The sequence below is a fragment of the Sorex araneus genome, chromosome 10, assembly GCF_027595985.1.
Source record: "Sorex araneus isolate mSorAra2 chromosome 10, mSorAra2.pri, whole genome shotgun sequence".
In the NCBI taxonomy this organism is placed as follows: Eukaryota; Metazoa; Chordata; class Mammalia; order Eulipotyphla; family Soricidae; genus Sorex; species Sorex araneus.
The window spans coordinates 36,031,959-36,052,536 of record NC_073311.1 but is presented as its reverse complement, the minus strand read 5'-3'; the positions used below and the strand labels follow the sequence as shown (position 1 = coordinate 36,052,536).

The 20,578-nt window shown below is 49.5% G+C and overlaps 1 protein-coding gene across 2 annotated transcripts in view; it reads right to left on the bottom strand.

Annotated features, from left to right (window-relative positions):
- Positions 1 to 20,369, bottom strand: part of PLXNC1 (plexin C1) — a 172,224-nt gene extending 151,855 nt beyond the window's left edge. For both annotated transcript variants that reach the window (XM_004602834.2, XM_055118386.1), the window contains exon 1: positions 19,175 to 20,369. In XM_004602834.2, the coding sequence (XP_004602891.2) occupies positions 19,175 to 20,236 (1,062 nt within the window). In that variant the 5' untranslated portion in view covers positions 20,237 to 20,369. The remainder of the gene's footprint in view (positions 1 to 19,174) is intronic.
- Between the last annotated feature and the right edge of the window lie 209 nt (positions 20,370 to 20,578).

The window sequence follows — 20,578 nt, the reverse complement described above, 5'->3', positions numbered from 1 at the left end:
TACTTACAGACTTTGGTGTCATTTCTTTTTCTGGTCATCTGAATGTTCTGCTACCAGTCTCTTTGGCCAAAGGACTCTACTCTCCTTGTCTCTCAGCACAGTGACTTATCCTATGGATTGTCAGTTATCCATAAACAAGAACCACACGGGAGTGTGTTTTTCCCTCTCTAGCTGTAGATATTTATTAAGTAGCTATTTTTGATTTGCCAAAGACTGTACCCATCACAAGTTGCCCCTGCAGGGGTGAGAGATTTTGTTTGTGAAAGACTGAAAAGGAACAGATTACAGCTTCACCCTTTCTAAAATCCTCCCCTAATTTTTGACTCAATCATTTTCATTTTCTGAAAGAAAGTTCTGGACCAATAGCTTTCGTAAGTAACAGTGTTCCCAGGAGCCAGTGCCATAGAACAAGTAACCTGAGATAAGGAGTTAGAAGTTCAGTGTGAGCTGGTTCTCGCTACATGAGCTGGGCAATTTGGTAACCAAGTCGGGTGTTGGCTTTCTCAGCAGTGCATAAGGGTAGTGATGCTTGATTGACAATGTAGCTATGAATAAGACAGAGAAACAAGAATAGCAGAAACAGTAACGTGTTTTAAAATGTTAGCTGGTACTATCAGGAGCAACAGGTACCTGCTGAGAGCTACTTAGAGTTATGCTATCATCTTACATGATAGGGATAGTGTAGGGTAGGAAGCCAGGAGTTCTGGACTTGAATCTATGCTTTGCAGCTTTCCAGCTAAGTATTTTTGTGTATATTATTTAACTGCTTTGCAACTCGGCATCCTTCCCCTATTCCAGAAGTGATGAGAACAGTGCTCATGCCTTAGACTTCTTATGAGTTGGTACACAGGCCTCAGTAAAGCTTAAATAGCATCTGGCCCACACTAACACACAATGTTTTCCCCTCTTACCTGATTTTGAAACACAAACAGTTTCTTACACATGCGTAGCAGTTATTCCCACCATCTTTGCCACAAGAACCCTTGTGAAAGGGCTGGGGAAACCATGAATGGCTCAGTCCACATGGGATCCCATTCTCTCCTGCCAGATCCTTGCTTCCCTACCCTTAAGAGTGAGTGGGGCAGAGGGAGAAGTCGAGAAGAGTTTTGGCCTGTGAGGGGCAGGAAGTCCAGTAGAGGGGTTTCTGGGATTAAGTTTCCTCCTTGATAAGAGAAGGCCCTTGAGATGAACTCTTGCCTCACTTCCTCCCTTTGAAACAATTATGCGAAGACAGCATGGTGGTGGCCATGAAATTCAAGATAGAGCATGAAAATTCACATGCTGGGGGATATCAAAGTATCCCAAGTTCTTGAGGATGGCCACTAAGCACCGCCTTCTGACCTCTGGGCCTTTACTACTTGTGGGCGTTTATTTCCTGTTACTTACCCAGTGGGTAGGGCGCTTGCCTTGCACATGGCCAACCTGGGTTCAATTCCTCCATTCCTCTCAGAGAGCCTAGCAAGCTACTGAGAGTATCCCGCCACACGGCAGAGCCTGGCAAGCTCCCCGTGGCGTATTTGATATGCCAAAAACAGTAACAAGTCTCACAATGGAGACGTTACTGGTGCCTGCTTGAGCAAATCGATGCACAACGGGACAACAGTGCTACAGTACTCTTACAACCAAAATGAAGTAAGACATGAGCACATAAGAATTAAGAGTCGAGCTGGTTAGACCTGGCTCTGGAAGCTCAGCAACCAGGGAATAGGAGCTGAGTAAATGCTCATTCCCCTCACCCTGAAGGAGCCTGGCCACACTCAAGGTTTTGTGGCCAATTACTGCCAGGAGCCTGGAAGAAAATAGGGAGGAGGGGACTTGGCCCACACGTAGGCTGCAGGCTGCTCTGGACAAATGGAAATGGGCTCTTTTGTGCAGGGAAAGGGACAGGTCCCTGTGAATGGGGGCGGGGACAGACTGCCATCAGAACTGCTTCCTTACAGGCATTTCAGCTAATGAAAACAAAAGGCAGGCTCCAGAGAAACCTCCTCACAAAAGTGAAGTGAATACAGAGGGAGCTGAGCAGAGAGGGGGGCGGGATGGAAGAGTGTGAAGGGCCCCCGTCCAGAAATTATTTGTACTCTTTTGGGGGGAGGAGGGGCACCTATTTTCTGTCTTGCCCTTCTCTCCCCGTAGGGCATAATTACTAATGTTGCTCTCAGCCTATTCTGTCTGGTTTATTATGTGTAATTTATTTCTGAATCCCAACCTCTGCTTGTTCGTCTGTGTGTAACAAGGTTAATGCCTCGTAATGATGCTTTTGCCAGCTCTGCCTTTCATGACGAAATCCAATCTCGATTTAGCTCTAAACCTTGTCTCCCCGTTGGGCTTTCTTGGTTCCCCTCAGAGTTGTCACTCAGCTTCTCCCTGCTGCCCCATGGAGCAGTAACATCACACCTTCCGCAGAGACTCACAAAGAGGATTGGGGGCTGAGGGAAAAAAAGATTCCTTGTCTCAAATCATCGTGTTTGGACTGAAGCTGACATAGCTTTCACTCAGGCTACTGAGAAGGTGAGGGTGTGTGTGTGTGTGTGTGTGTGTGTGTGTGTGTGTGTGTGTGTGTGTGCGTGTGCGTGCGCGAGCTGGTGTCTGTGTGTGCTGGTGTGTGTGGTACAGTATATGTGTGGTATGGATCGGTATTGTGTGGTATGTGTGTGGCACATATGTGGGGGGTTTAGTATGTTTGGGGGCATGTATTGTGTGGGGTGGGCTGCTCTGTGTGATATGCAGGACATGGGTGCGTGTGGCTATAGTGATTGTGAGGGGGATGCATGAGGAGTGTATTGGATGTGTGTGATGTGTGGGGTGTGAGTGGGGTGTCTGGGGGGTGTGGGGCCAAGGGTGTGTGGTATGGTACGTGGTATGTGGGGGGGAGCAGGAGTATGTGTGTGTAATGGGAGTATGTGGTGTGTAGGGTGTGTGTATATGTACAAGTACAGAAGATTGGGTATGTGGTGATGAAAACGGCTGGATCTCCTTCCTACTACCTTTCCCCAACAAAAAACACCCCTAGTATGCACTGCACAACTCCAGGGTGGCAATCATGTGTTTTGGGGTGGGAACAGCACCCTTGGGAGCTACCCTCAGGGCCCCCCAGTCCCCACTGCCACAGAAGAGAGGCCTGGCCCCTAAGGTCAGAGGAGTTCACTGCACATAGCCACTGCGATGGCAACCACAGAGGAAATGAGTGTAAACGTGGGGCCTCAGATAGTGGGTATCCAGTGAGAGTCTGGTCTTGTGCCCCCAAGGTCCAAAAGGACTCCGTTATTTGGGGTATTCTTCTGAAACAAGGGCAAGACCAAGAGGGTACCGGTCAACTTCTCGCCCATTAATCTAATGCCTTTTGGAGAGTAAAGTTGGGTTTCGCTCCCCTTCGCCATACACTTAGTTCACAGCAGGTTCTTCTTTTCCTAAAACTTAGGTTGGGGAAAAGAGGAGACCCTCAGTGGGAGCCTGAAGCCAAAGCTCTGGCCTCTCTCTTCCAGGCTGCTTTATTTTGGCAAGTGAAGTCCTTGAACTTTAATGACCACATCTGCAAAACGGGCACACTCAGCCAAACACCCTGCCTACTTGTGTTGCTGAGGCCCAAAGGAAGCTGTGTGAGTGCAGATAATTAGAAAAGTGTTTTTATTAAGCTAGAGAGATGGAAAGAGCAACTCATCCAAGTTAGCAATTGCATTAGCCATTAAGGTGCCTGTTGCTTTTCTTGACTCCTCTGGCCTGCACAGCACTGACTGGGTTCTCACTAAGTGTATGGCATCTCTCTAATCATCTGGAGGAAGAATTTGTGTTGGAGATGGCAATGACTCGAAAGGAAACGTCCAAAATGTGCAAAAGGAATGAAAAGGGAAGTTCATAAATGCCACTGGACAATGTCTACAAGGGGTATACTTCATGCAGCAGGGACCTAGAAAATGTGCCAAGTGGTAAGATCTATATTTCACATCCTTCCTCATATCTCCAACTACCACTAAAGTTCTGCTCTCCCCAGTCAGGGCTTCCTTCTCCTGCCTAACACCCTACCCAGCTCCCCACCCCCCAGTTTCCATGTCTCCACTCCCTTCAAAGGCTGGGTTCCACCAATTGCTAGTGAGAAAACCAGCTGACTGAAAATCTTCACATAAAGATCAGAAAGGCTGATATGCATTTTCTTAGATTCTTGGAGTTGAAAGTGATAATCCTCAATATCTTTTCACAGGAAAGCAATGGTCATTCGAGATCAGAAATTTTTTTCATAATGGGGCTCTTCTATGCATTAAAGCATCCCTGACCACTGCTCGTAAAACACATACCGCCCTCTTCACTTTCACTGCAAATGCTCCCTCCCTACATTTTTTTTTTAATTTTTTGGGTCACACCCAGTCATGCTTAGTGGTTACTCCTGGCTTTGTACTCAGGAATTACTCCTGGCGGTGCTTGGGGAATCATATGGAATGCCGGGGATTGAACCTGGGATGGCCGCGTGCAAGGCAAACGCCCTACCCACTATACTATAGCTCGAGCCCCTCCTCCCTACATTTCTAAACACCCTCCAAGTCAACAGCGCTGGGCTCTTTGAAAAACTACTGGAATATCTTACAGTTTCAGAGTTGCTGGATGATCTAGGGTGATCTAGACATTTCTTCTCTCTAACTCTGTTCTTCCTCATCAAGGGTGAACCCATTCAAACTCAGTTCCACTTTCTGCTAGTTACCTCCACCTATTTAAACACACACACCCCTAATTTGCTCACTTTTTCATTTCCAGGGCCTCCAACCCACTCTAACCCACCTAACCCACCCTACCTGTCATCACCAACTGAAGAGCCTCCCCATATCTCTCTTTCAACCTACAATCTATTCTCCATCGAGAAGTCAGGGATCCTTTAAGCTATAAAACAGGTCATGTTGCTCCCTAAAATTCTTCAATGGTTTTCCAACATACTTGGAATTAGATCTAAGTGCCACCCCAGATTCTATATCAGCTGATCCATCTCCATCTTCATTCTCAGCTGCTTTTCAGCCCTTAACTCCAGGTGAGCGCCCAATGTGGTTTTCTTTCAAACTCTTTAACTATTATCAGTTCTCCACTTTAGACCCTTTTGCACAAACTCTTCTTCTAACTCACTCCTTTTCACTCTTTTGTTGAAGGTATTTTTAATCTTTCAGGTTACAGATTCAGTGCTATCTCCCTATGGACAAAATTTATAACATCTTTCCACCCTACCTGGGTTGTTATTTCAAATCACTGCACTTCACTGGTTTTCATAACATACTTATTGCAGTTGTTATTTTATTTTTTGAGCCACACCCTGCACTGGTCAGGGACTATTCCTGGGTCACAGTGAGCCCAGCAGCACACAGGAAACCATCTGTGGTTCTAGAAATTAACTATAGTCTCATGCATTTGCAAGTCATGTGTCTCACCCTCTACACCATCTTTTTGGTGCCAATTATTTTAAAAATTTTTATGCATTGTCTGTCTCCAAATAGACTCTAAGCTCTAGAATAGTTTGTCTTATTCTATACTTGGAATGCGGCATATACCTTAGCATCTACATACAGTAGGCTGTCCAGGAATGTTCATTGAAGGAATGAATGAAAAACTTGAATACACAGATCAATGTTTGAGCTATTTTTGGTCAATATAATCAGTCAACACTGATATATTTCTAAACAGAACTAATCATTTCTGAGTTCTTCAATGGAGCCCCTAATTTTTCCCTTATAAACATGGAGTCTTGGTTTTGCCGTGGGGAACATCAAACGATTCTATACCACCTCCCACCCTGTTTCTTGGCCTTCTCTAAATTTCACAGTCGTAGTTCATTGACAGCTTGTAAGAGACAGTTTCTGGGTCTTTTGCCATCAGTTCATAGACAGTCTACAGATTTTGTGTACAAAAATGTGGCACTAAAAGCGAACAAAGTACTACAGGTGTTTTTTTTTAACCAAATCAAAGAAAAATTCCCTGTTCTTTCTCATGGTCAGAAAAGAATAACTTAACAACATAATTCCACACTGGGTTTATTCTATAAGAGAAAAATAGTATATAATAGCACAGAAAAGTAGAAAGAAGGGATTTAGAGTTTAAAAAAATTATATGGGTTTACTTTCAAGCTCTCATACTAATGGGTTACCAACTTTTTCAATTATTCAACCTGAGGCTTTTCTAGCCCCTAACCACCCTGTTGGCTAAGCACTCTTGGCCAAGTGCTCCATCTATATAATACAGATGAACACTCCAAAAACCCACTGTCAAAATAAGCAAATCAAACAAGTTTTGCAACAAGATGCAACACTTTGCTTTCATGTAGCTGGTTTCCCAAACAACTGGCAACTAAATGGAATGGCTAGAAAGAGGTTCCACAGCATCCACTATTCATGGAGAGAATTCTGGGGGTTGGGGACAGGGAGTATGGGGAAACAACTTTATTTTAGCAAATACAAATTGAAACATAGCATTTGCCTTAATTATGAATGCAGGCCCCAGCAGTGCAAACTGAATCTGTGACTTTATTATCAAAAGAAATCAGATATGTTCATGTCATTTTATAGTTGTTGCAGATAGCTCAAAATATTGCTTATGCTTATCTCCACTTTGAAATGACGGTAGTTACGGCTGCTAAATCTCGCTATTTAGTGTGTTAAGGAATAGGACTATCTCTCGAATTGAGAAAAAAAAACCCACAATGTACTTATGTCTGCATCTCACTATAAACTATTCATTTTGCAATTCTTTATTCTATGTATTTTAAACCACTATTCCAAGAAAGAATTCATAACCTCCACCCAGGAGTCCCGGCACAAGGGCTCCAGGAGGTGAAAAAGCCTTGGGTCAAGGACACAGAGCATTGAAGGTGGGAGTTCATGATAGTGTGATAGTTACTGTTACCAGCAGCTGGGCTGCCCAGCTCTTCCTCCCATGGCCCTGAGAAGCAACCATCAGTACCCGAAATGCAAATGTTTTTTAATTTTTTATTTATTTTTTGCTTTTTGGTCACACCCGGTGATGCACAGGGGTCACTCCTGGCTCATGCACCCAGAAATTACTCCTGGCTGTGCTTGGGGGACCATATGGGATGCTGGGAATCAAACCCAGGTCAGCCATGTGCAAGGCAAACTCCCTACCCATTGTGCTATCGCTCTAGCCCCAGAATGCAATTTTTAAAAACTGGTCACTGACTGAGAATAGAGCCTCAGAACGATTCCAATACCACAGAAGATTCCAATACCTCAGAACGATTCCAATACTCCATGTGCTTCCACATGGGCACTTCCAAGACAGCACAGGAATCTGCCTGGCTGGTGAGGATGTCCCAGACTAGCCCTGCTCCCTGCATGCTCCAACATGTACTGTCCCCAGACCCACCACTGCAGCATGGAGTCCTCTTAGAGGCTCTTCCCACAGGGATGTAGGGGTTATCTGCTTCACCCGTGGAGAAGAGCCTCTTCAGAGTTCAAGGCAAACTTTCCTGTAGCCTCATTATGTGTGACCTCCTTTATGTGTCCAGGAAACAACCATAAGACACACCCAATCACATAATAAGCAGCCCAAACCATGCTGTGCAGTGCCCGATGCTGAGGCTGGCACAGGCAATGCTCCCTAAAGGTTTAGAGAGGGAACCCCCAATTCCTATCTTCACTGCTGGCTGCCTGTCTAACAGTGATCCACCTGAGAGTCCCAAAGGCATCTAAATAATCAATGAACATTAAAGTCATCTACTTTTTGGCCACGAATACCTCTCAGTTCTATAGCCCCTCTCCCCTTTTTACTTTTGGACACCATTTGGCAGTGCTGGGGACTAATCTAGGTGTCATACTAGATAGATAGATAGATAGATAGATAGATAGATAGATAGATAGATAGATAGATAGATAGACAGACAGATAGATAGAGGCTTTGGGGGGCAGGGGTATATGTCACTCCCAATGGTGATTTGGACAACATGCCGTGCCAGGGATTGAACCTGTGACTCTGGGAACTGAACCTGTGATTTCCACATGCAAAGCATGCACTCCTGCCCTTTGAGCCATCTCCTGCTCCCCCTGTCCCCCCCCCCAATTCTGCACCTTAAAAACTTTAGTCCCTCTTCTATTTCCTCATTCACTGCCACCACCTCAGTCCAGGTCTTCCACATCCCTCACTCGGATGATTGCAATCAACAGAATCAGCTTCTCTGCAGATCTGGGGGCTGTTCTATCTTGCTAGGGCAGACAAAACAGCCTCCTACAGGAGCTCCTGCTTCTCAGGGACCAACTCTGTTATCCGTTCCCCCCCCCACACACACACACACCGCAGGGCAGCCATTATCTGAGGAATTCATATCCAAATGCTTTCACTCCCCTTAACCCACTCATGAAAACTTTGCAAAGGAAACAGACCATAGGATTCTGCTGTCTCTTCCTCCTCCAACTACTCTGCACCCTCCCCACCTCCCGATACTCTACCTCTAACCGACCTGTGCACTCTCCATCTCTCTCTCTCTCTCTCTCTCTCTCTCTCTCTCTCTCTCTCTCTCTCTCTCTCACACACACACACACACACACACACACACACACATACACCCCTTGAAGCTCTTCTGAGCACTTTTTCCAGCTTTCCATGAGGACAATTGCCACTTCACTTACTCGTCTTCTCCAAGTCAGTCCTACCTAGAAGACTGACCAGACCACCAGCCCCCAACTAACGTGGTTCAACTATACCAAACTGCCTAGTTCCTTCATAAGCCCAACCTGAGTCCCTCCTGTCTCCTTATCTGCAAAGTAGAAGAAATAATATCCACCTCATGAGGTGCTGGTGAGAACGAAAAGAGTTATGAATGCTGTGAAGCCCTTAGAGCAATAGTTGGTACACAGTAGGCACTATCTAAATGGTAGCTCTTACTCTAATATAAAAATAACTTCTTTATTTGCTGCATGATTAGGGTCTATTTGCCACTGACAAATATTTTCACACAGCATTGGGCACATAATAGGAATTCAAGTTATTGTTTCGTTGTTCAGAAACAACTACACAGAAAAGGGAGGTTACATGTCACCTAAGTGATACCAATGAAATACAGTAAAACATTTAGAAACAAAGAGGGGCTTTATTAGTATGAAACCCACTGAAGTTGGGAAGGCTATGTCCCAGCAGAGCCTGGGATCAAGCTTCAAAGAGAGGATGTGGGGTTTGAGGGTGGGGGTTCTATACCCTGCCGAGCTAGGGTGACACAGCGGCTGACACAGACTAGCTTTGTCAGGATATGCATCCTATTCTTTTTTTTTTTTGCTTTTTGGGTCACACCTGGCCATGCACAGGGGTTACTCCTGGCTCTGCACTCAGGAATTACTCCTGGTGGTGCTCAGGGGACCATATGGGATGCTGGGAATCGAACCTGGGTCGGCCACGTGCAAGGCAAACGCCCTACCCACTGTGCTATTGCTCCAGCCTCTATGCATCCTATTCTTAAAGAAAAGAGAATAGGTGAACATACCATGCAGAAATGGTGGCAAAGGGCACAGGGCTGTGTTTATAAAAGGCGACTGAAAGGTAAATGGGAGGCAACAGAAAGAACAGAGGGCAACTTCACTGCGCAGTCTCCTCTAGCCTCTTCAATCAGGACAGGGACCTGGATCCTAATCAGTGCCAAAAGATTCTTAAGGTTCTGACAGGGTTCAACCAGAGGAAGAAGAATGTAAAAAGTTTCTCCCAGAAAGCAGTCTCACCTCGTCTCGCCATCTAAACTATAAGCATCAAGTCAGTGTGTTTTAGCTTGTCCTGATCACGGATCCCAGCCCAGAGTCCTTCTAAGTGTGTGTTTGGGTTTTTTTCCTTGGTGGTGGGGAGGAGGGGGAGGAGAACAAGTGCAAAGCTGCAAACTGTTTTGACAGTTGGGACCCAGGGTTGCCCTGACCAGACTGCTTTGCCTCCAATCTCTCCTCATCCATTCCATATCCTGAGTGATCTTGCAGGAACACAATCAGATCGTGTCTGCTAACATCTCTGCCCCCCTCTCCCAGGCACCAGCCCCAGCCCTGGTCTCCACGCCCTGCTCAGCAGAGTCCTAGAAGTTTCTCCGAGATTCCTCAGGGAGAAGCATGGGTTGGGGTGGGGGGCAAGAGGGTGAGTTCTGTATCTGCCCCATGGCCCGCTCAATCTGGGACCCAGTACTTGGCAGTGATCAGACCCGGAGCAGCAGGTCTAAGATGATGGCTAATCTTTTCCTCGTCTGGAGTTAAGATGTAAAGAAAGGCCCAGGTTGGAAAGCTTGAAAAATGACTGAGCATCAGGACAAAATGCAGTGCCTTGCCAGTCTCTGGAAGCCTCCAGCCATCTGGCCCCAAACACTCCCCCAGTCAGGGTGAGGCCTGCGGGTTCCCAAGCTCACTCACCTTCCTGAGTGCGTGCAAGCTGTTCCCTCACTCAAAACTCCCTTCCCTGCCTTCTCCACCTGCTTTACAGAAGCAGTGCAGCATCACCTAGCATCGCCTCAGAAGATTCCCTGATCCTCCCGGGTCGAGTGTGATGCTGTTCTCTGGGGCTTCCACACTGACTTTTTATACCATGCTGCTGCATCGTGCAGCTTTGTCTCACTTTGTCTCACCTCCACAACTGCAGGGATCACCAGCTACCGCCTGTGAGTCAAGGCTGGCCACCAGCCTGTTTTGTTTCGTTTTGTTTTGTTTTGAAAGGTTGGGAAGCTAAGAATAGTTTTTTACAAGCTAAATGATTGGGGAAACAAAAGAATATTATCTCATGAGAAGTGAAAAAGAAGTGACATTTAGATATCAGTGTCCCTGAAGTTTTATGGCAACATCACCCTGCATGCTCACTTACTATCAACAGTTGCTTTTCCACTGTAACAGAAGACTCGAGCAAATGCAGCAGAGATAGCGTACGGCCTTGAAAGCCTACAATACGAATGGCCTGACACCTATCAAAAGAGTTTGCTGGCTTCTGTATAACAGCTTTGAGTGGGAGCGGAGATGGGTACTGTTGGGGTCAAGTCCTGCTCCCTAATTCTTCCAAGGAGATTATAATGTGCAACAGTTACATGAGCCACGAAACTAGTATGGAAACCAACAACAGAAACTGAAACAAAGCTCACAAATTGTGCTTATTTTGTGTGTATAGCACTGCACTGTAGCACTGTCGTCCCATTGTTCATCGATTTGCTCAAGCGGGCACTAGTAACATCTCCATTGTTGTGAGACTTGTTGTTACTGTTTTCGGCATATCAAATACGCCACGGGTAGCTTGCCAGGCTCTGCCATGTGTGTGGGATACTCTCGGTAGCCTGCCAGACTCTCAGAGAGGGATGGAAGAATCAAACCCTGGTGGGCCACGTGCAAGACAAACACCCTACCCGCTATGCTGTGTTAAAATGTATTAAAATCCATAAAAGTAGAAAATTTATTTTTATTTATTTTGGCTTTTGGGGTCACATCCAGTGATGATCAGGGCTTATTCCTGGCTCTGCGCTCAGGAATTACTCCTGGCATTGCTAACAGGACCATATGGGATGCCGGGGCTCAAGCCCAGGTCAGCTGCCTGCAAGGCAAACACCCTACCTACCCACTGTACTATTGCTCCAGCCCCAAGGTAGAAAATTTAAGTAAAACTATGAGCTTTTGTCTTCAAAACATTTAGGGGTCAGAGAAAGCACAGAGGTTAAGTCTCTAGTCTTGCACCCGCCCTGGACCCCAGGTTGTGGGTCCCTGAATACGGCGGCCAATCCTGAGTAGGGGTCAACTCAGGGGTCAATCCTGAGTACAGAGTCAGGAACAGCACTGCTGGGCATGGCTCAAAAACCAACTTTTCTACTACCAAAACTCTATCTGAATCTCACAAGGAAGCTAGACCCCTGCGGTCTATAAATTGAGCTCCTGCAGAATTCAGGATTTCTCAGGATAGACTTCAGTCTTCAGCATCTATGTGTGTCCCTAGACTCAGGGAAGGCAGTGGTCAGCGTGGAAGGAGAGGAGAGCAGAGAAGGTAGCAATCTGTCACAGTCAATCCCATGGCCACAGCATGGTTCTTCCACCATTCCTCTACCCTCTTGGGGCTGTCACATGTTTGACACCCCCGCCCCTTTCTTCTGATTGGACCCAGCATCAATACCTGCCCCAAGGCCACCAAATCCCTACCCTGACATACGGTTTTCCTTTAGTGTGAAAAGATGCATTGAACCCTATGCAGTTCTATCTCTCACTTGGCGATTTGAACTAAAGTATATAGAAGATCAGTGACTAGCCCATGCAGAAAGGTTAAATGTTACTGAGGAGCAGAATGGGGATCAATGTAGGATGCAGCATGTTCAGGCAGAGGGCATGAGGGCACCAGTTTGAGGAAGCAGAGGTAGCAATCTGGTAGTAGGATTAAGGGAAGCAACCATGCTAAGTCATGTTGCTCTCAAAATCTTAGAATAAGCATCCACCACTTCCTGCCACTGAACTTCCTTGAGTCTGGAACCTCTTTCCAACTCCGTATCAGGCAGTCTCATCCTATGACTACCATGACGGTGGTGATGGGAAACACATATATATTGCTTATATAGGTCAAGGCGTGTTCGTCACTGCATATTCACTCATTATGCCAGACTACAATGGGATGAGGCAAATAGGATCCTTATTTAGAGATGAAAAGATGGAGGCACAAAAGGTTATTAAATAATTTGCCAAGGTCACACAGCTGGGCAGTGGTAGTTCTGGTCTCAGCTGACATGTTTCAAGAGGCTGCGCATGTAATCACTATATTTTACTGCTCTTCATCTCGATTCCTATGCAATTCCACATGTTTTTATCCACTAAATCCCTTGCTCCCTTATCCGAGAGTGTTTACATTCATCTTTGTTCCATGCAACCAACTGTACAGAATTACGGCAGAAATTTGCATAATAACTGATATTGTAAAAGGTACATGTTCAGGGATCAGAGAGACAGAGCAGCAGAGAAAGCACTGGCTTTGCATGCAGCCAAACTAGACTCAATCCCTAGCACTCCAGTTCGTCACTGTAGTAACACCAGGAGGGACCCCTGAGCACAGAACTTAAAGTAAGCCCTGAACACAGCTAAAACACAGTGTTCCCCCCACCCCCAAAAATCCCTGACCCATCCTCCCCACCAAAAGAAAAGATTCACTTCAGAGAAAACTTGCATGTGAAATTTGTTCTGGAATACAGTAGAGTGGAAGACTCTAGAAACCTTCCCCCATATCCTGAAATGAAATACAAATAAACTGTTGAATACAAGAGTGACAGAACTAATTAAGCCATGACCCATGGATTCCTGAACCTTAACTGCAAGTTCAAAAATGGGAAGTTTGGATATGTTTCTAGGTATTTTCTATCGTAATTAGGAAAAAAGGAGGACTCTTTGGGTATTGGAATGAGCTGGTCATTTACCTTACATAGGTATACATAAAATGCAGTGGAGAAAAAACATGGGATCATTCTTACCTAACATCCCAGATGCCTTAGCTAGAACATGAAGAAAACTGTATTTGCTCATAGAAGAGGTTCTAAAACCCATGTGTGTATAAGATCACCTGGAGGGTTTGCTGAAATACAGATTGCCAGCACACACCCCACCCCCCCATACATGCCCATGTTTCTGATTTAGTATGTCTGATGGCATTACTAGCAAGTGTCTAGGTGATACTAAGTGCAGGTTGAGGCACCACTGTCCTCCATCAGAGACCTTTTCTCTTACCACTGAAATATAAGATCAAGTTTATCTTCAAATAATACCCCTGAAGTTCCAACCATGCTGTGTTTCCAGGGTAAAAGTTAATCCCAGAATGGCAGGGCCACAAGCTATTCTGGAAGCTTCCATTGGCTATGCCTGTGAATGGGGATATTTGTGAAGAGTTGAAACAGTGGAGGCTGCCAGATAGTCCAAGACTAGGGAAAAAAGAGGCCCCAACATGTCAGATATTAAGAAAAAGGCTATAGTTAAGGGGGTCTGAGGTAGGCAGACACAGTGAAACGTTGCTTCTGAGGATAGAAAAAATTTCCAAATGGATCTTTTCAGACCCTTTATTTCTTCATTCAGCAAACACTTCTCAGACCCTAGGCTGGGTGATCTGGGTTTGACAGAGAACAGATGTTCCACAGTTCCTGTCCTTGCAGAGCTTACGTTTCCATTGTGGTGCTGATAATCAGGCAAGAGTGCTTGTAACCCACATTTAATAAGCTGTGGTCTCTGGATCTGGTTTATGACCGAGGCTGCCTCCAAAAACAAAAAGGGGAAACAGTTCCTCAATTCCTGGCTGTCTTTCTCATCTCTGAGGTTTCTAAAGCTGAGGCACAGAGAATGGCAACAGGGTCTAGAAGCTGACACCAAAGAAAACCGCCTACTCAGAGTCAACTTCATATGATCAAATAATGCAGAGCCAGAAAGACAACAAGTTGACAATCAAACACTCTCTCTTCTGTTGAGCACCTTCCTTTGGGCATAGGGGAGGCTTCTAAAGGGGTGCTCAGAAAAATCAGCCAACTTTTGGCCAACCGGGTTATTGGCTATTGGTTCAACACATTGGCCTGAGGCTATCACATTGCTGCTTGGGCCCTGTGGGGCCAGGCGTTACCTGGGCCACCTCATCAGTGCTGGGGCCCTCTGGGACAACACATGACATGGTTGGGGAACTCTAGGGCTACATCTGGTGATGCTTTGGGCACTGTATGGTGCAGGGAATTCGCACCCCAGGAAGACACATGTGCACTAACAACTGTGCTATTCCCCCTACTGTATATCTTACACCTGCAAACGGCTGATCTGAGCAGAGAAGGGGCTTCACTTGCTCCATTTTGACTGGAGAGCCCAGTATTCCTAGAACTGGACTATCTTTGGCAGTAACTGAGAGGGTCTCAAGCCAGACGAGGTTCCAAATCCTGTTTACCAGCTGTGGAACCTAACCTAAGGTCTTGGGGCCTCTGTGTTCTCATCTATAAAAATCAAAATCATCACTGTAGTCCTGTTTCAGCATGTGACTATGGAACTCAAAATAAGGCACGCTGAGAGCTGAGCGCAAAGCTTGGCCCTCACAACGGTTCAGCTGTGATTGCTTCTTCCCCTCTTCCGAAGTGAACACTGGGCTTTACTTACACCTCAGATGCATGTATGGTTGCAAATTCGCTGTCTACTCTATATTTGCAAAATGATGAGGCAGGATCATAACAGAAACCAAAAGAGGAATTAAACATCACAGGAAAACTGAATTTTGACATCAGCAGGCTGAGTGATCCCAGGATACCACAACAGTTAGAAGGGCCTGGGGTTACTGTCTACTGGAGAGCGTCTGAGTGCTTTGTGGTTTTCTGCATGATTGTTAAACAATGTCAGGTTTTGGAATTACAGGGCTGTGGAAGAAGTGGGCGTGTCCCCCCACAGGGGGTAGAAGGAAGAACTAATCCTAGAATTAGTCCTATCACCACGCTCAATGATATAAGGAAGCACTCTACACTCAGGTCTACAGAAGCCATGGCTGCTGTGTTCAAAATAAAAGCAACCCGGATTAGATACACAGCAAGCAGGGCTCTTGCCTTGCATGATGCTGATCCAGGTTCAATCTTGTGCACTCAGTATGGTCCCCCAAGCACCACCAGAAGTGACTCCTGAGCACAGAACCAGGAGTAAACTCTAAGCATCAACAGGTATAGCCCTACCCCCCCCCCACACACACACCCAACAAACACAACAAAATAAAACATAAGCAAACTCAGGGACCCAACTATGGCAGTCAAACAAATCTGGAATGGCTTCAAAACTTGGGTACAAACCTTTTTCTATGAGTAGCACTGGCCTGCCAGGAAAGGAAGAAATTACACTGAAATGATTTAAAACCTTCATTTTGCTTTACCACTGAGCCACTCCCTAGCCCTAAGACATTCTGGACTGACACAGATTTGTTATAGACTAGAATGAAAAACAAAACAAAACAAAACCCAGGTACATAACAAAGTTTTAAAACCAACATCACAGAAGACCTCTGGCCTTGACCCGAGATGAGGGATGCTGGTTTGACAGCTCCTTTTGTTCTCTCCTGCTATTTGCTGAAGGCATGATAAGCTTCCTCACCCAGAAAGAAGAGATGCACGCACCTCATACACAAACCCTCAGACCTAAAAAGAAGCTTGGGAGAGATAATATAGAGGGACCGTGCTTTACAGAGCGTAGGATTGGTGGAGAGGAAATACAAGGATCTGCTACCTTGCTACACCTGTGGGCTGCAGTTAACCTGCTCTAGTGTGTGAAAGGGGAGTCAAAGTTGGCGAAGAGACAGCCAAAGAAAGGGCGGAGAATGAGCGCACACTCCCTGCCCGGGCTTCTCAGGATTAATCCTTTGCTGGAGAAGCTGCAGGGGGGGAGAACCAGCTGACAAGAGATAAGGCGAGAAGGAAGCCACACGACCCCGGTCGCTCCTGTCACTTTGCGACCCACGGTTGGCTGATGAAGGAAAATACAAGAGAGGCGTGGAGGAGGGGAGGGGACGCTGAGCAAAGCCGGGGCGTGTGCCTTGCTCGCTGCCTGTGGATTACTGTTCAAATCACTGTTTCTGCTCAGAGGGAAGAGCTGTGGGCATGGACGGAGATTTCCTCGGGAGGGTTTCTAGTTCTTCTGCTTTATTATACACCTATCCGTTATGAAGGCTTTTCCAAGGCTCATTCAACACCTGGAAATGAAATGCAGAACCAGTGCCATCCAATGACACCATTCTTTGGAGAGGCAGCTGGGGCCACAATGATCAGTGACCCCCCCCACCACCAAATGGGGTCGCAACCTGCTATTGTCCTTTCAGTGAGTGGCAAAATCCCTGGCACCCAGCACACAGCTCTGCTTGGTGAATGAAATATCTTATCTGCCTACTTAATAGGGGAGAAAATTGTCAGGTTTTTCATCAAAACTACCACCTTTTTTTTTTCCCTCTCATTCAAACCTCTTTTGAAATTCAACCGATTAAGGCTTTTTAATGCATGCCAGCAGCAAGGAATTTACTTAAATGAAAAGGGGGGGGGGACCAAAACCTACCGAACTCCAAGCTCCCACCCACCTGTGCGGCCATGACATGCTATTGTTGGAAAGGAGTATATTTATTTAACTTGGATGACAGGCTCAGGGTGGGGAGAGCCCCCATCTTTCAGAACACAGCTCTGAGCACCCGGGAGTTCTTGATAAATAACAGCAGTGAGAAACGCTGTGAAGGGACCTATTTTAATTATTGATTTTCCCAGATTCCAGATTTTTGGCGGTGCGTGTTTATCTCTCGCCTGGCTTCCAAGGGGCAGTGCGCTCCCAGAAGCGCCCCCCAGCCTCTTCCCCAGCCCAGTGAAGACAGATAAACCTCTCTCTGCTGGGCCCTGAGCTGCCTCACGGCAGAGCAAGAAGGGAGTTTGGTGGAGCCAAAACGCCAAGTGGGAGTGCACTGGGCCCGCCCCGCTGGGCTTGGAAGGAAAGCAGAGTCCTCCAGGACCCCAGGGGTGGAGAGACTCAGTCAAGAGAAATGGTTTGGCCAGGCACAAGCCCATCCACCGCAGCTGTCAGATGGCAGGGCTTGGAAGGCACCCGCATTACCTGCTGTGGGGCCTCGAAGGCGGCGTTTCGGAACGACGGCCACCAAGTGCGCCTAAAGTCATAAAGAGGGAGGGTGGGCCAGGCACTTTTAAGTCTTTCTACAGAGAAGTAGAGAGTGAGTTCTGCCAAACTTGACCTAGTAGGTCATAAAAACCTAATCCAGGCAGATATGAAATAGGAAAATCTCTGTGACCAGCACAACAGTCCATTAGGAGCAACCTGCCTTGTTTATGGCCCTCAAACCTGATGCAAGTACCTCAGCAAGAGGTGTGTTGTGTGTGTATGTGTGTGTGTGTGTATGTGTGTGTGTGTAGTCTTACAGGCAACTCAGAGGCAGGGAGGAAGGAGCTAATAAATGCCCCTTCAGAAAGCACAAGAGCCTGGCCATCTGAGATGGTCCCATTCTCCCTGCCTGAATAACGGGGCTAGAATAGGGTGAAACAGTGCTTTCCGGAAAATCAGGTGCAAAGAGGGTGGGGGTGCACTGGGAGGCGGGAAAGGTCTTTTTGTCCACACAGCCAGGTACCTGGACGCCCATCCACAACAGGCTACGGTTACACAACCAAGGACCCACACATTACCCTAATGGGGACTTCTCCCCTTCCTCCCTTGCGCGCGTTTTACCCCCGAACAATAGCAACACCTGTAGCCCTTCATCTCGGCTCTTTGATTCCCGTCCAGTTGCAAAGGGGGCTCTGGGCAGGCCCCCCTCTTCGAGGCCATATGTGGAGTTGATGTGCCAGCAGCCTGGGAAGGAACACGGCCTGCGAGGAGCGCACAAAGGCTCCCTAATCCCCATCCAACCGACCCTCTTCAAAGGCCGCTTTCTTTTCCGGTCAAAGACGTGTCAATCTCAAGAGTCAAGCGGGGGCTGCCCCGCAAGCCCGGTGTGGCTGGTTGGGAGGGGGGCAAGGGGGACCCACACAAGGCGGGTGCCGGCGAGCCCCGTGATCTCTGGGGTTGCCGTTGGCACCCCAACACTTTCTCGCGCTCTCTTCGCCTCCCCCTCCCACCCCTAGGGTGGGAGGGGAAGGCTTTTATCCACAAAGACCCCCGCCGCTTGCCTCGCCGCGGGAGACCTCCGCAGCCCGCGGCAGCGCCCCGCCCCCTTGTAGCGGGTCTCGCGGAGGGTCGTGTCCCGTATCCCACCTCCTTTGCGCCCCCCCGCCCGAGCCCAGCGCTGCGGGCTACCAAGTCCAGAGCACATCTCCGGGCGGTGCACAGAGGGTGGGTGCGGCTGCTCGGCCCGGGACCCCGTCTTGAAGGACTAGGTCTTAGAGGGGTCAGACCCTTATATTGGCTGAGACCACACACCTGGAGAAGCAGTTAAAGAAAGGAGGGGGGCGGTGAGGGAGGCGATACGTGGGGGGGACTCAGCTCCAAACAGGCGGTCACGTTTGCCCGGAGAAGGCTGGGTACTGGGGTGCTGTCAGTAGAGTTTGGGGGCTGACTCCTCGCCTCTCTCACCTCCCTCCTAACACTCCCACTGGGTGGGGGGGGGGCTGCGGGCTCCCCGAGTCTCGGCAGGCCCTGGAGGGTGTGTCTCAAGGGGGGACCTGGCGGATGTGCGCTCCCCCAGCGCCCCACCCTCCACTCCGCCGCCGACCCGCGGCCTCCCGCGGCGTCCCGGGGCCAGCACTTACGCAGTTGGGCTCGGTGGTCTCGAAGTCCCAGCTGCAGCTCTTGGCGCGCGCCTGGATCTCACTCATCCTGAAGAGGCAGAGCGCCGTGGTGGCAGGGGAGCGCCTCTCCTGGCCCTCCCCGGTGGCCGCACTGAACACGCCCGCCCAGACGTCCAGGGCCTCCACCAGGCTGGAGGAGAGGAGCAGGCGGCGGCCGTCGGGGTGGCCGTGGCCGCAGTCGAGGGCCACCTGGCCCTGGAACAGCACCTCGGCGCTCTGCGCGATGCGGGCCATGCTGGGCCAGCCGGTGGCGGCGCCGCTCGTGTAGTTGTAGGGGTAGTAGGGGAAGTAGACGCTCCCGTTCCAGAGGAAGGCGTCCACGAAGTGCAGGCTGCCCCCCGCGTCGCGCAGCTTGAGGCGGCCCAGCTCCGTGGTGGCCAGGCTGCGCCCCTCCGTGTCCTTGAGCGCGATGGCCGTGGCGCGATCGGACGCCGCCGGGTTGCAGCGGGTGGCCGTGTCGGGCTCGGGCAGCACGTAGGTGGCGGCCACGGCCAGGTACCAGCGGTTGGCCGAGGCGGCGCGGTACACCACGCCGGCCGTCGAGCCCTGCGGGTGGCACGACACCACCTCGGTGCCATTGCGCAGGGAGCTGCGGCTCAGGTTGCGCAGGGGCCGCACCTCGCAGGCGCCCCGGTCGAAGGTCCAGCCGGTGAGCAGCAGCCCCTCGAGGCCCGTCGCCCCCTCGCGGTAGGGCAGCAGCAGCTTGCTGAAGCTGCTCCCCGGCCGGGGCCGCGCCGGGGGCGCCAGCGAGACGGGCTCGGTGCAGTTGCCCGCCTGGTCCCGGTACAGGCGCGAGAGCCGGTGCTCCAGGCTGTAGTCCAGCTGGTCCAGGCAGCTGCCGCTCGCCACGAAAACGCCGTCAGCCCGGCTCACCGCGATGGCTCCGATGGCTTGCTCGGACCGCCACACGGGCTCGTCCGCGCCCCGGCCGGGCGCCGCCAGCGCCAGCAGATAGGCGAGCAGGGGCAGCGGGGCGGCGGGGCGCGGGGGGCGCGGCGGCGCCTTCCTCCCGGAGACCTCCATGGGGCTGGGGGGCAGTGAGGCGGGGGGCGCCCCCGGGCAGGGCGCGCGGCTGCGGCGGCGGCGGCGGCGACGGTAGCTCAGGCGCGCGGCGACGGAGACGCGGGCGGCGGCGGCTCCTGCGCGCGCTCGGGTTCCCTCGGCCGCCCCATCCCCGCGGCTCGCCCGGGAAAGGAGAGCGGGGAGGGCGGCGCGCGGCGGGCTCGCTCCGGCAGCCTGTGCGGCGGCGGCGGCGGCGGCGGCGGCAAGCCCTGCGCGCTCCGGTGCCGCTTCCTCCTCGCCCTCCTTCTCCCGAGAGTTCCTCTGTGCGGGCAGGGCCGGCGCTCGCGGGGAGGCGCGCAGGGG